Consider the following 14,959-nt stretch of genomic DNA (forward strand, 5'->3'; position numbering starts at 1 on the left):
AGAAATGCTCCTACAATGCAATCTAACACTTTTTTTTTTTTTTTTTTTTTTTTGAGACAGTCTTACTCTGTCTTCTAGGCTGGAGTGCAGTGGCAAGATCTCGGCCCACTACAACCTCTGCTGCCTGGGTTCAAGCGATTCTCCTGCCTCCGTCTCCCAAGTAGCTGGGATTACAGGCGCCCGCCACCACACCTGGCTAATTTTTGTAGTTTTAGTAGAGATGGGGTTTCACCATCTTGGCCAGGCTAGTCTCGAACTCCTGACTTCATGATCCACCCGCCTCAGCCTCCCAAAGTGCTAGGATTACAGGTGTGAGCCACCGCGCCTGGCCAATCTAACACATTTTTGAAGGAACATTGGCTTTTTCTTCCAACAAGTGACTGCCCCTTAAGAAATGGGCACAATACATTTCTGAGAAGAATGCTTTCCAAAGCTTTGTAAGAAGGTCTGGTGAACTTAATACCTTATCTTCTTTGTCCTGAAAAGGAGAGAAGGCTTTTATCCATACGGTTTTCAAAGCACTCATCATAAATATGGAGGGAATCAAGTCCAACTTTAAGAAAAATCAAATTTACAGTTGAATGAATTCTAGACCCCCTACCCTATCCCTTTTGCAACACCCATCAAGTCTATTTCACTGTGAAAACGTGTCATTTCAAAGTCCTTGGGGATCCTTGCCTCACCAGTCAGGTTTGGAACTCATTGGTAAACAGGAGGCACAGAAAGGGCTGTGTAAAGGCAGCCTTAACATTTTCAGTGAAGAGCCAACTCGTTTGTGGTTTTGATTTGTTTTTAATAACAAGCTCCCTCAACCAAAACTGATGAATTGGCATCAGAACAAGGGTACAAAAGGCATATCAAGGGGCCTTCCAAAATGCTAACCAAAGGATGAATTCTCTGCTTTGGGTGGCCATCATTTTATCCCTAGAAACCAGGAGATAAAAAGATGCAAAGCTTTTAATATATGCTGCCTGAGTATATAAAGAGACCGATTAGAGCATGTGGCCTGTGGTGTTGTCTTAATACTTTATAATCTATAATCACATTCCATACTTCAAGCAAATGCAAATTCTGCTGCACGCTGCCCTTGAAAGGCAATTTCACTGCATACTGAATTGAAAGTAATCACTGATACAGCACAAATAAAGCCTCTGTCGGGTAAACACCAAAGCATTTTCCACACGGTACTGCATTTTAAAATAGCTAACTTTATTGTCAGTGAAAAGATAGGCACAAAGTGGATTTAAACCTGCTTAACTTTATTGGAACTAGCTCAGTTGATTACAGAATGGGGTCACAATCATTAGGGGACCACATACATTTTAAACCAAAGGCGATTCTTCTCTAGCCATCTGCCAACCCCAGCTATCCATTTTACAAACACATGCCATTAATCACAAGGGAGGCCAGAAGGAGGTTTCATGGCTCCATGTAACCCATCGTTGCTACTGGAAAAAAATAAACTCCCGACACTTGTCCTACTGATGATGGATGGCACTTGGAAGATACATTTCCAAGAATCGTGGCAGGCTGAAATTGGTGGCAATTAGCCCACAGCTGATATCTTCCTTAGAAAACATTTTCAGTAAGAATGCACGTTTTAAGTAACATACTCCATATGCGCATAAGCAATTGAGATAATAGGAGATTGTGTGGCTAACAGATATGAGAATATAATTGATCAAAGTTAGTGCATATGTATACACTTTAAGCTGCCGCATTATCAGGGTTTAGGCTTGTCATAAAAAGTAGTTTGCACAATCAATCAGTTTGTTCATCTTCCAATTGTTATACCCACTCAACAGTGTAACAACAAAAAGAGAACATGACGGGTCTCTGGGTATCTTTCCTATGGCAGATGATGGCAGATATTTTAGGTTCCTGCTGTCCTATTACCTTGAAGCTCAAAAGCAGCATTAAAAGGAAATCCTTCATTAAATCAACAATCAAGATACATGATTTTAAAAGAAAGCTCAAGCTACTTTTATTTCAAAAACGACTGTTAATAGGAGTTTCATATCAAGTAAAGTTTGTTCTAATGAAGTTTTTCTATACATGGAACATTGGGGTACAACTGACTTAGAAGGTCCTCAGAGACCACCAAGCAGTACAAGCTAAGACAACCTGGTCACCCTCCTTTCCTGAGGTGCCAGTAAAATGCACAGATAGGTAGGAGTCCAGAAAGAGCCCCCAAATGTTACATCCACACAACTGTGAAAAGGTGGCTAATTGAGATTTCTCCCATAAAGTTGAATTTTTGGATCAACAACTAGTGGAGATCTTCTGAAAAGGCTCTATCTATCTTCTGCATAATATACTGACATACTCTTCTTTCCTCTCTTAGATGTACAATGTTATTTTAGCGAATTATCCGGGATTGGAAACTGAGCAGAGAGGAACTGTCTCTGGTATGAGAGGACAGATAGGTTCCGGAAAGTTCAAAATAGTACTTAACCAAGAACTTCTTCCTTTCCCCCAAACACATGAGTCTAAAGAGATGGCTACCACACAATGTGGAATGTATGACATTTGTCACCTTGCAGAATGTGATTAAAATCATGGTTCCCAGAGCCAGCAAAAAGTCTGCCAATGTGTTATAACCATGAAAGGAGTAGGTGAAAAGTGTTTTTAAATTATTTATTTGGATAGAAAGTAGCTCTCCTGAAGTTTGCTACTTGCTGCTTCTACTATTTGAGGTTATTTTTCTCCTTACGACTAAAGGGTAGTATGAAAGAGTCTTAACACAACTGCATTTTTAATTTCTATCTGAGATTCACTTTATAACTGAGGACTAATGTGTATGTAACATGATTACCTCATTATTGAAAATGTGAAAGGACTAGCTGAAAATCACATCACCCTTCCTTTATGTCTCTCTCTTTCTCTACACACACACACACACACACACACACACACACACACACACGCACACACACAGAATAATTCCTTTGGAAGATAATTAGGAAAGATATCATTCCTATACTCACAGAGGAACCCCAAAAGATTATCTAAGATACCCAATCTCCTAGTAAGAAGTGGGATTGGTTTCTTAGGGGGGACATTTATGTGACTCGATGTTGTAATGCAGATCAGAAAAGGGAAAACCTTTTAAAAGGCACTGAAGGAGAGGCAAGACAGAAATTCAGTAGTTTGTCAAGACTGGACAAGCTACTCCAGCCAGGGACATTTTACAAGATACATATTCCCTGGACCATGAAGATGTCTTTTCGTAAAATGGAATTAAAAAAAGATAAGAGCTTCCCAAAATAAGCATGGTGATTGGCATAATGGTTAGCTGTGTTGTGTGACTTTTAAAAAGTCACTGAACCTCTCCAGTTCTCAGATTCCTCATCACTAAAATGAGGGGGTAGGGCTCTATTGCTAAAGTTCTCTCCCACCGCTATGGCTCATGATGTAATATAACAGGCCTACTCTTCTATTAATCTGGTTTCTAACTAAGACATCCCAAAACCTCTACCCCCCCCACCCTTACCTAACACCCCCCCACCTTCCCTCACCCTCCCTATACCCCTTAAAACTGATCTTAATGATGCTATCTGCAGATTTGTCACCTTAATGAAGGGCAGACAGGTGACACAGGGCAGGGACCTGTGGCAACTGGCATCCTTCTGTGTTCTTGGAGGCAGCCCTATGGCAAGGCTTGGAACCATTGCCTCCTTTGATCTCTACCCACATGCACATTTCCCGCTGCTTCCCAAAGGTATTCCAAGATGGAGTCACTGACAGTGAGAAGAGGTAGTTGAGGATACTGCTGCAATCCACCTCTCCCCCGACTGCAGCATAGTACTTTGGGTTTCTCATGTTATTCCCTTGGAGATGATAGTCAAAAATGCCTTTTAAGACATATGCTTAGAATTTGACACACAAAACAAGTTATTTCAAAGTAGTCACCAGAAATTCAAAGCATTCAACCTGTCAACAAAGATCCTTCCTCACTTTGCAAATGATTGGCAATTTGAGACTGGAGCCCCAGCCAGTGAATCTGTGCTGTAGAAGAAATAAACACTAAGCTGATTGGTCTTAATAAATGCAAGCAAGCTATGTTCATGGCTACACACAGACCATGAAAGTCTGCATATAGCACCTCACGCAAGTCTCCATCAAGGCCTCTGATGGTCTAACTCCCTAAGAGAGAGGAAGTTGTGCATCACTCAGTTAATGTACTCTCCCAGCATCTGAAAGCAATATATTAATTATCCAAATGCATAAATTATTCCAGAGCATATATATGAATGTATGAACCTCCAGGAGGGAACCAAAAGAATCCGTTTCCAAAGCACCACTGAAATGAAGACAAACACAATTCCCTGGGGCAGGGTAGCTGGGAAATTGGAAGAAAAAATTAGCTCCAGCACCCTTCTGCACCCCAAAACTCCCTACCTTTTTTCCAGCTTACATAGCTCCTGAAACTATTCCCTTTTATAAGCCTGAGGTGAGAGCTTTCTCCGGCTGCTGCACAGGATAGTAACTATACAAGACAGCACACACTCAATTCTCTCCAGCTTCCCACTTCCAAACTACGTGTTACACACTGTCTTCCACACATACTGTGCTCTTCAATTAAAAATGATCTAGAATATGGAAATTTTAAACAAATTTAAGCACATTGAAAACACTGATGTATGCCCACCCGTTAACAGTCCCAGTATTTGTATAAATTCAAACAATAAGCTTTAGAGCACATTCTGATTAATCTGTCTTTAGAGGTACTCCCTAAGCATACCAGAATAGACTGGTGGTTCACATGGTATTACTCAAGTAGTACATTGTTCCAACAAAAAGTCCTGTTAAAAAACATCCCCTCCCCCCAACCCTTGTCCTCACCCCCAAAACAAGAACCAATAAAAGGGGGAAATGATTAAAAGCATTTTTGCTGAGAATCTGCAGCTCTTGATTTGGCCGTTTAGATGAGATATTCCACCATCTCTGCATCAGGCTCTTGTCCCAGGATCTGAATGGGAGTTTTTCTTTCCAGAGTATTGGAGTGGAACACAGGCCCATCTAAATGGAAATAAGGGTTAGAAAACACTTAGGGATGAAGAAAAAACCTGTATTTCTAGAACTAGACACCATCAGAGCCCTCATGAAGCCAATGGCAAAGTGAGACTTGTCACCTCCCTCATTTACTTCTGCTAAGATAATGGCCTCCACTCATGCCTGTTCCCATCTTGGTGGATGAGAAGTCATTTACAGACTCTCTTCTCTCTCCCTTAGAACATGAAAAATTCAGTCCAAAGGATAACTCTGCCCAGACATCAGGCAACAAGAAATAAATCTGTATTTGAGAGCAGAACTAAACCAAAAGTTACCTGCTAAAGGGAATAATTACCTGCTTTGTCTGGATTGCAGGTCAAACTTGGTATAGACAAACGATGTGGTCCAGGACCGGTAGCTGGACTTGCAGGAACCTCAGCCTGAGCCACAGCTGGAGTTGGAGTTGGAGCTGGAGTTGGAGCTGCAGCCGTAGCTGAAGTTGGTGCCTGAGTCTGAGCAGGAGCAGAAGCCTGAGCCGCTGCTGAAGCCGGAACTGGAACCAGAGCCGGAGCTGGAACCGGAGCCGGAGCAGCTGGAGCAACCTGAACAGCAGCAGCAGCAGCAGCAGCAGCAGCAGCAGCAGCAGCAGCAGCAGCAGCAGCAGGAGGAGGAGGAGGAGGAGGAGGAGGAGGAGGAGCAACGGCAGCAGCTGAGGCAACAGAGGCAGCAGCTGGAATCTGACCAGCAGCAGCTGGAGAAACAGCAGCAGCAATAGCAGCAGCGGTGGCTGGAGACGGGGCAGCAGCAACAGCAGCAGCAGCAGCTGGAGCAGCAGCAACAGCAACTGGAGTAGCAGCTACCATGGTGGTGGTGATAGTGGCAGCAGTGGCGGTGATGGCGGCAGCAGTGGCGGCAGCAGCAACTGGAGCAGCAACAGAGATGGGAGCAACAGTTGCAGTTTTGTTCGATTCCGTCCCACGTTCAGTTTGGGTACTGCAGTCTCGGCTGCCTGTCTTGGAGTGAGCCGAGGGCAGGGGAGTCGAGGGGGGCACAGGCGAGGGTGTGGAAGGGACATATTCAGCACGGTAGTCTCCACCCAAGAGAATGCCTACAAATGAAAGGGGAACGGACATTAGAAAAAAATAGGTGATTCAAATCCAGACATCTAATTACCTGTTCTCCCATTCAAATTTCAGAAGAAATTTGAATGTGTCTAAATTATTTATTTTTGCCTCCAGGGAACCCAGAAATCAGTGTGTGAGGCTCCTCCAACCATGGCTAAAAGTTTCTTACAGACTTCGAAGATCCCTCTGGTCCTCATCCATCACCTGGCACAACATATTAAGCCTGTAAGTGACCTGGGTATCTGTTTTGATTTATTTTTCCAATGGTGATTGGGTTCCACCAAGTTGTCAGAATGCTCCTACTCGGCTCCACTTATAAACCATTACCACACATTACCAGGGAGCAAGAAAGGATTTGGAGAATAAGTCTATTGACACAGATTAAGTGTGGTAATAATTGTGTGATCTAAGGTTCTCACCATGACCATAGTCTCCAAAATGCTTATTCTAACCAAAAGATATTATAAGTATCAGAGGACCAAGAAAGGAATTAAAAGCAACAAAAAGGGTTAAAATAAAAATACATATAAGCTTCCTTCCTCAGGCTCTAAAAATGTGCCCATGGTATCCACAATATGTCTGGGGTTTTGATTAGAGGGGAGGGAATGGACAGGAATGGAATGAAAAAGTACATTCTGTTCTCATCTCAGAACACTGTGGGAACAAAACCTGCTACCCAAACGATTTAGCGTAACTAAAACTCTGGGTTCTCCTATTATAGAGGAGGAAGGAACACAGAAATGCTGGAATTTTGAAATTCTGAATGACAAAAAGGCCACATGGGTTCTGGAGAAAGATAAAGGTGCCACATGGCAAAGGTCAAATGTGAGAATATTTTAGAGGAAATTAGAGTTACCTTCCTTCACACCCAAATGAAACTCAAGATTCTTGTCCTCTAGGCTTTGGCCTCAATCAGTATTCTCACCAGGAGACTTCAAAGTGTGGAGGAGCTCCAGAATGTGGAACTAGGGTCTCAGGAGGAATATGAACCCAAAACCCTGGTACACCTTCCTCTCCAGAACCTGGACCATCATCCCTTTTCCTTAAGCATGGGTGCTTGTCTCATGGCTCTCTTTGAACACATGACTATAATCTTCCTTATTTACTGTCATTACCTAGGCTCCCCTTCCAGCTCTTGTCATCTCGCTTTTCTTCCATGATGGGGGTGCCAGTCAGGGTGGATGAGTGGGAGAGCAAGCCTGATCCAGCATTGGAAATGGACATCAGAGACTTCGCTGGCCGCATGCACGACAGCTGCTCTGTCTTGCTCGGCTCCTTCCGGGAACGCTGTTGGAGTACTTTGATCATGGCATCCTTCTCAATAATCTGGGCATGTAGGGTCTTAATCCTAGGAACCAAAGACAAAGAACATATAAAGACCTTGTTGCGGCCAGGCGCGGTAGCTCATACCTGTAATCCTAGCACTTTGGGAGGCCAAGGCGGGTGGATCACAAAGTCAGGAGTTCAAGACCAGCCTGACCAACATGGTGAAACCCTGTCTGTACTAAAAATACAAAATTTAGCTGGGCATGGTGGCGGGCACCTGTAGTCCCAGCTACTCAGGAGGCTGAGGCAGGAGAATCACTTTAACTTGGGAGGCAGAGGTTGCAGTGAGCCAAGATAGTGCCACTGCACTCCAGCCTGGGTGACAGAGCAAGACTGACTCCATCTCGAAAAAAAAAAAAAAAAAAAAAAAAAGATAAACCTGGAAAGGTATCAAATTCATTTCACAAGTCCTCCAAAATGTAAATCAAATTATGCTGTTCTTCATTATAAACAGAAAACTAGATTTTGCTGAATGAATATAAATAAAGCACTATGCCCTTTAAAAAAAAAAAAAAAAAAAGATGTTCTTGCTACCTCTACATTTTGGTCTAATTGACTACATGACTACATAGAGTTCCCATCATCTTCTTGACTAAATGTTGATCTAGTTAGTTCTGAGTTGGAAGACAAGGGATGGTGTGCTACAGTTTTTAAAACATGTTTTTCTTCAAGTATAATAATAAAAAAAATATATAATATATATAAAAGATGACTTTTCATTCATAAAGGCAATAGTGTGAGAAAAAAACAACAACATGTTTTTCTGCACACCCGAATGGATACAGCAGAGCATCAGGAGCCGTTGCTTAAACCTTAGTAAGTCACAATAAAGTACCAGTGAAAAAAAAAGGGCTGAATATGAGAGAATGAACTGATGTACTGGGTGCTGTAGTGAAGAATCTCAGTCAATGGAAACAATTTACTCAGTAAGATGAGATCTTCTATGAATGAGTGACAACCTTCAGGTAATAAGTCAATGATCATATGTTTATAAAAGGAATCAGGTATCCTACCTCCCACTTTGAGTAGATGTTCTTTTGTTGTTGTTGTTGAGATGGAGTCTCGCTCTGTTGCTCAGGCTAGAGTGCAATGGCACAATCTTGACTCATCGCAACCTCTGCCTTCCAGGCTCAAGCGATTCTCCTGCCTCATCCTCCTGAGTAGCTGGGACTACAGGTGCCCACCACCGCACCTGGCTAATTTTCGTATTTTTAGTAGAGATGGGGTTTCACCATATTGGCCAGGCTGGTCTTGAACTCCTGACCTCAGGTGATCTGCCCGCCTTGGCCTTCCAAAGTGCTGGGATTACAGGCGTGAGTCATTGTGCCCGGCCAAGCAGATATTGTTTTACTCTTTTATTAAGCAATCTGCTGTACCACAGGGTTGCAGTGCAGTGCTAGAAAGAATACCCCAGAGTGCAAATGCCAACAATTTAAGCTCAGGCAGAGGGCAGAGGAAAAGCAATTAGGAAGGCCAAAGGGACAGAAACCCTACCTGGAATTCCATGTTTAGTGGAGAGTATCAAGGTAAAAGTCATTGCATCTCACACCTTTAAGTGATAGGCTGGCAGGGGTGATGGTGGAGTGGGGAGACTGCATGATCAGATTTCCTAGTTGTGAATAAAGATCCTATCTGGTCTCTATATCAACGTCTCAGATTCCTCAGCGTCCAGAACAACATTTTACCTGCCCTCCATGTCAAGGCAACGCTTATTGGCCATCAAGATTTCTTCCTCTTCTTTCTGGATGCGAGCTTCTAGAGCTGTGTCATAGCTGGTGTTAGGAGAGTGACTGATGACTGTTGTGTCCCTGGGGAGGAAAATGGAAGTGATGAGATGGGAGCATAGCAAAATCAATGAATGTTATCTTTCTTCTAAGTCAAGAAAGGCTTTTCTGGAAAGTCCTACGCTGAAATCAAGCTCATTTGGAACAGATGGTTTCTGGGGAACTAACCCGTAAGAACCTCCAAAACAGGACAGTTCAGCGTTCAGGATAGAAGACAACGTTGTTAGTATAGAAGTGGCTGCAAAAGTCAGTGAGGGATGAGATAGGCACAGGCTTGCCTTCAGAACTGAACAGGTATCATCCCATGTTCAGTTCTGGCAGAGAGCCCCTTCAAGTTTTTAGATCATGGCCAAGCAATAGGAATATGTATATATTGGGCCAGGCATGGTGGCTCATGCCTGTAACCCCAACACTTTGGAAGGCTGAGGCGGGTGGATCACCTGAGGTCAGGAGTTTGAGACCAGCCGGGCCAACATGGAGAAACCCTGTCTCTACTAAAAATACAAAAATTAGCCGGGCATGGTGGTGCACGCCTGTAATCCCCGCTATCTGGGAGGTTGAGGCAGGAGAATCACTTGAACCCAGGAGGCGGAGGTTGTCGTGAGCTGAGATCGAGCCACTACACTCTAGCCTAGGCAACAGAGGGAGACTCTGTCTCAAAAAAAAAAAAAAAAAAAAGGAATAAGTATATATTATTTCCATTTTATTCTTATGGAAGTCATAAAGGGAGAAAGGTCAGACTTTCAAGAAAGTCAGAGGGTATACTAAGTAACTTATTGCTACAGATGAACATTGGTAAATACACCTGAGTACTAGAAGCAAACAATAGACACATCAGCTAAGATCAGGTGGGGCATGTGAGCTAATAAATAGAGCCTTTGAGCCAGTCCCACTCGATTCCTAGCTAATCTACATCTGAAACATTCTAGCACCAAATCAATGGGTCTATCCCAACAAAGTGACTGTTCTCTTGCCAGAGTTCTAACTGCATAAAGGACCATGATGTTCCATCTGAAAGTGTCTCAGGCCATTAACTCAAAGACCAATTAATAAGGAAAAAAGGCGTGCATGTGTGTGTGTGTGTGGTGGGGGGCTGGGGGAGCGGTATTAGGATTAGGGAGAATACTGATGCAATTATATTGGTCTTAAAGGAAATCAGACAATAGACCGAGAAAACAATGAACTGGCACTGCTTCATTATACTTCCTAAGAGAATGGGGATCTGCAGGAGAACTCCAGGCATGTTTTCTGTTGGCAGCTAACTATGTTCTCTTAGCTTCAAGATTATGTCCAGTGCCGATGAGGATGAAGTGGCAAGAGAAAGAGGCAGAAAGTTGCTATTAAGGTTGGGGATCTGGGTGAGCCTCTATAAAATTACTGTTCCCCAAAATATACGTGTACCTTATATGCAAGGTTGAAACCATGTATGGAATGATGAAAGAATTGGAGAGCAAGAAGGGGAAAGAATACAATGGCTTTCATCATTTGCTAAACTCAAAGTATTTTACCATCTCAGCATTCTATACTTTCTCTAGTGCAATTCACTGGCTTGTAGTCCTACTGGGTACCCAAGAGGAAGCAGCATTTGCATAGTGCTTGACAGCACAGGCTCTGAATACAGACAACTCAGCAGGTCCCAACTTCTCCAAGTATTCTCTGCCCCTAACAAGCTTTATGACCTCTGAAAGTCAAGTTACCTGCTCTAAGCAAGCCGCTTCATATGCCAAGTGGGAACAATATTTATAACTTCATCTCATAGAGGATAAAATTATGCAGTAAGACAGTGTCGGTCATGGTAAAAACACTCAACAAAGCTATTATTAAGAGAGAACCACATAACTCAGGAGGCTGAGGCAAAAGGATTGCTTAAGCCCAAGAGTTCAAGGCTGCAGTCAGTTACGACTGTGCCACTGCATTCCAGCTTGGGTGACACAGCAAGACCACTGTCTCTAAAAGGAAGAGAGAAGGAGGGAAAGAGAGAGGTGGAGGAGAGCGAGAGTGAGAGCGAGAGCGAGAGACAGAGAGAGAGAGAGAATGAATCACATAGATGGATAGATGGAAGGAGACTAACATACAGAGATTACAAGAGATTCTGACTTGAAAGAATTCCAGCTCTTGGTAAAATCCTGGAAGCAATTCCTGTACTGCAGAATTCCAATGTGAAGGTTGGGGCTTTAGAGCCAGGACTGTTGAAAAGTGCATGGTGTCTACGGACACTGGGGAATTGAGCATACGGTTTGTCACTGGGGGAACTAGTGCTGGCCTGCTGCCACTTTCATCGCATAAAAGACCATTTTGGGGACTCAGAGCCCTGCCAGCTAATTGATATGGACACTGTGAACTCCTCAGGAATGGAGCCTGAAAATGTGGGGCACTTAGTGAATTCCGACAGGGCTGCCAGGGCAGCCCTCAGCATCAATCTTCCTTCTAGAAGACTAGGGCTACTAGGCTAATGGCTTAGGCAAAAGCAAGCAAGCACAATATTTGAATGAGCAACTTGACCTGCTACCTTCCAACACTCCAAGACGTTCTCTAAGAACACCAGGAGAGAGATGCTGGGCTACAATCTGAAAATAAAACCTGCAAACCCCAAGCTGCATATTCTTGATTTTGACATCCTCCACCTGAAATTCTTAAGTAAATAGTTTGTCATCTTCTTTCTACTTCTTTTCTCCAACAAAGTTATCCCATCACATTGCTCAAACTGCTTTCTAGCATGTCACCAATAACCTCCTAATTAAAACACCTAGTGGCCTTTCAAACTTCAAGCCTATCTTTTCCTATCAGCATCATCCTTTTGTTTATTTAATGTGTGAACTCTACACGAGTGGAGCACTGTGTTTGAAGTTCCTGGGAGGCTGGAGAGGGGAGAGGCATAGATAAGACTAGTCCGTAACTGTAGGAAACTTACAAGGGAAGACAAAAAAAGTAAATAATTAACTAGTACAGAAGTGAGTTTGGACTTTATTCCAAAAGGCAGTGAAAATTATTAGAGCTTTCCAAGGGAATAAAATGATCTAAGCCATGCCTTAGGAAGATGGCCTTATCTCTCTTAGAAATGTGACAGAGAGATAAGAGAAGTGAAACCCTGGAATCAGGCAGACCAGTCAGCAAGGTGATTGTAATAATCCCAGCAACAGATCATGAAACTATGCACCAGGGAAGTGGCAAGAGAAATGGAAACAGGCTGTAGGAAGTAGAACTGATACAATTTGGAGACAATATCAATGTGGGAGTTAGGGAGATGGAAGAATGAATGACAACTTTGTTATTTTGAACTCAAATGCCTAGAAAAAATGAAATACTGTTTGCTGTGAAAGGAAACTGAGGAATGGCTCTTTTGGAAAGCACTGCAATGGGTTTTGATTTTAGGTACACTGGAGTGAAAGTGACTTAAGAATTGCCATATGCCAATATCTAACAAGTTGGTCAAAATTCTAACTTTAATTTTAGAGATATCAGAGTTACTATTACAGCTATTATCATTGCTATTATTACTGAGAAGCTAGAGCAGAAGATATAACTAAGACAGAAGGTAGAATGAGAAGAAAGCAGAGGAAGGAAATTGAGAAATGCCTACAAAGAGGGAATAGGTAGACATGCATTATGTGTGTGAACAGCTTCTACCTTCTGCTTCCCCCTTCTTTACTTCCTTCTTTCCAGAATTTACTTTTGCTCAAAATAAACATGAAACATTACACATTCTGAGAAAGGCAGTAACCTAATTCAGTAAATGCAAGCTGATAAAAATTACATGGTTGATTGGGTGCATTATCTTGTCATCCTTTTGCTGCTCTTCAGGAATAAATTCATTGTTTATGAGCTGAAACTAAAAATCTGCATTGCCAAATCGGTTCTTCTGCAAATGAACAGGGACTCCTACTCAGTAGGAATTTCCCCTCATCTATATTAAACATCTAGAGAGGACTCCCTAGGGACAAAATAATATGGAGCCTTAATTCAGGCCATATTATTGTGATTATTTATAATATTTCCAGGTAACTAAACAATTAGCTTCAATTAGTATCTTACTGAACAGCTAATAATCCCTATTATTACCATCTTTGAGCTACACCATTTCTAAGAAGCAGCAGAGTTATAGCAGCTAAGGTGACAAAAATATAGATTTAAATCCTAGTTCTTCTGTCATTTAGTAGCTGTGTGTGATCTTGGGCAAATTATCTAACTAAAATGAAAGAAATAAATGTCCTGTTATCACTTTCAACAAAACAAATATTTTAAGTAACAAATACTCATTTTAGATATGCCAAAATATCTTAATTTACTATCTATCTATCTATCTATCTATCTATCTTTATCTCTCGGCCCTCTTAACCTTTCATCAAGTAAAATTCACCTAAACATACAACTGACCAATCTCACAGAGTTGCTGTATCTGATGTTTAAGATGGATCTCAGGATAAAGGACAACGCCAGCACTTTCCATATGCATCAAAATGCCTCCTCCTGGACTCTTTAAGGCTAAAAACCAATATCTAAGTGTTGGAAGGGATATAAATAGACCACCTAATATGACTTATCACCTGAGAAAAGACACTTGCCTATTCTTATATTATATTTTATTATTCACAATGGTCAAAAACTGGAAACAATCCAAATATGCATATATCTAAATATGCATACATAAACTGTGATACATCCATACCATGGAACGCTATTCAGCATCAACTTGGATGGGTCTCAAAATCATTGTGTTGAGTGCAATATGTCAAACAAGAAGAGTAAATGCAATATGATTCCTTTTATATGACATTCTAGAAAAGAAAAGTATAATTTTGTGACAAAATAACAGATTAGTCATTGCCTGGGGTCAGGCATAGGAGGAGGCGATCAAATTCAAGGGCACAAGAACACTTTACAACAGGTCCTCTATGTTAATTGTAGTGGTGGTTACACTGTTGTATACAATTACCAACATTCATCAAACCGTACACTTACAACAGGTGATTTTTTAATATGTAACCAATATCACAACTGAAAAAAAAAATTGTTTTCTCCAACTATCGTTGATACCACCAAAGCAAGATGCCCTAATTGTGAAATCTGTCATTTACCAATGAGCCATTAGGTTTGGAATATATTAAGCTTGAGATCCTGGTAGAATACACAGAAACCAAGCAGATCATTAAAATGTGGCACCAGATTTAGGGATATAATTTATACATTTAGAAATTGTTTCCTTCCTGCTTTCACATCTTCCTTTCTCCTTCCTTCCATTTTTCTTCTTTCTTTTCTTCTTTCCTTCCTTCTTTCCTTACTCAAATACACTTGAGCACTTTCCAACTGTAGCCAATATCCTAGACACTTAAAAATTATTTTGAGGCTGGGCGCGGTGGCTCACACCTGTAATCCCAGAACTTTGGGAGGCCGAGACGGGTGGATCACAAGGTCAGTAGATCGAGACCATCCTGGCTAACACAGTGAAACCCTGTCTCTACTAAAAATACAAAAAATTAGCCGGGCGTGGTGGCACATGCCTATAGTCCCAGCTACTTGGGAGGCTGAAGCAGGAGAATGGCGTGAACCCGGGAGACGGAGGTTGCAGTAAACTGAGATAGCGCCACTGCACTCCAGCCTGGGCAACAGAGCGAGACTCCTTCTCAAAAAAAAAGAAAAAAAATTTTTTTTGAAAGAAAAGAAAATATTAAACTTTTACCATGGAAAGGGGCAAAGGGCAGAACCTTGGTCAATAGGTACATTTAAGACTGA

General features: G+C 42.0%; 1 protein-coding gene across 4 annotated transcripts in view; it reads right to left on the reverse strand.

The window, feature by feature from the left end:
* Positions 1-1,188: 1,188 nt before the first annotated feature.
* The window catches only part of AMOT (angiomotin), a 67,147-nt gene continuing 53,376 nt past the window's right edge, over positions 1,189-14,959 (reverse strand). For all 4 annotated transcript variants that reach the window (XM_050776759.1, XM_050776761.1, XM_050776760.1 and 1 more), the window contains 4 exons: positions 9,131-9,253; positions 7,235-7,467; positions 5,351-6,103; positions 1,189-5,022 (listed from right to left, as the gene is read on the reverse strand). In XM_050776759.1, the coding sequence (XP_050632716.1) occupies positions 4,925-5,022; positions 5,351-6,103; positions 7,235-7,467; positions 9,131-9,253 (1,207 nt within the window). In that variant the 3' untranslated portion in view covers positions 1,189-4,924. The remainder of the gene's footprint in view (positions 5,023-5,350; positions 6,104-7,234; positions 7,468-9,130; positions 9,254-14,959) is intronic.

This window comes from Macaca thibetana, chromosome X (genome assembly GCF_024542745.1).
Source record: "Macaca thibetana thibetana isolate TM-01 chromosome X, ASM2454274v1, whole genome shotgun sequence".
NCBI lineage: Eukaryota > Metazoa > Chordata > Mammalia > Primates > Cercopithecidae > Macaca > Macaca thibetana.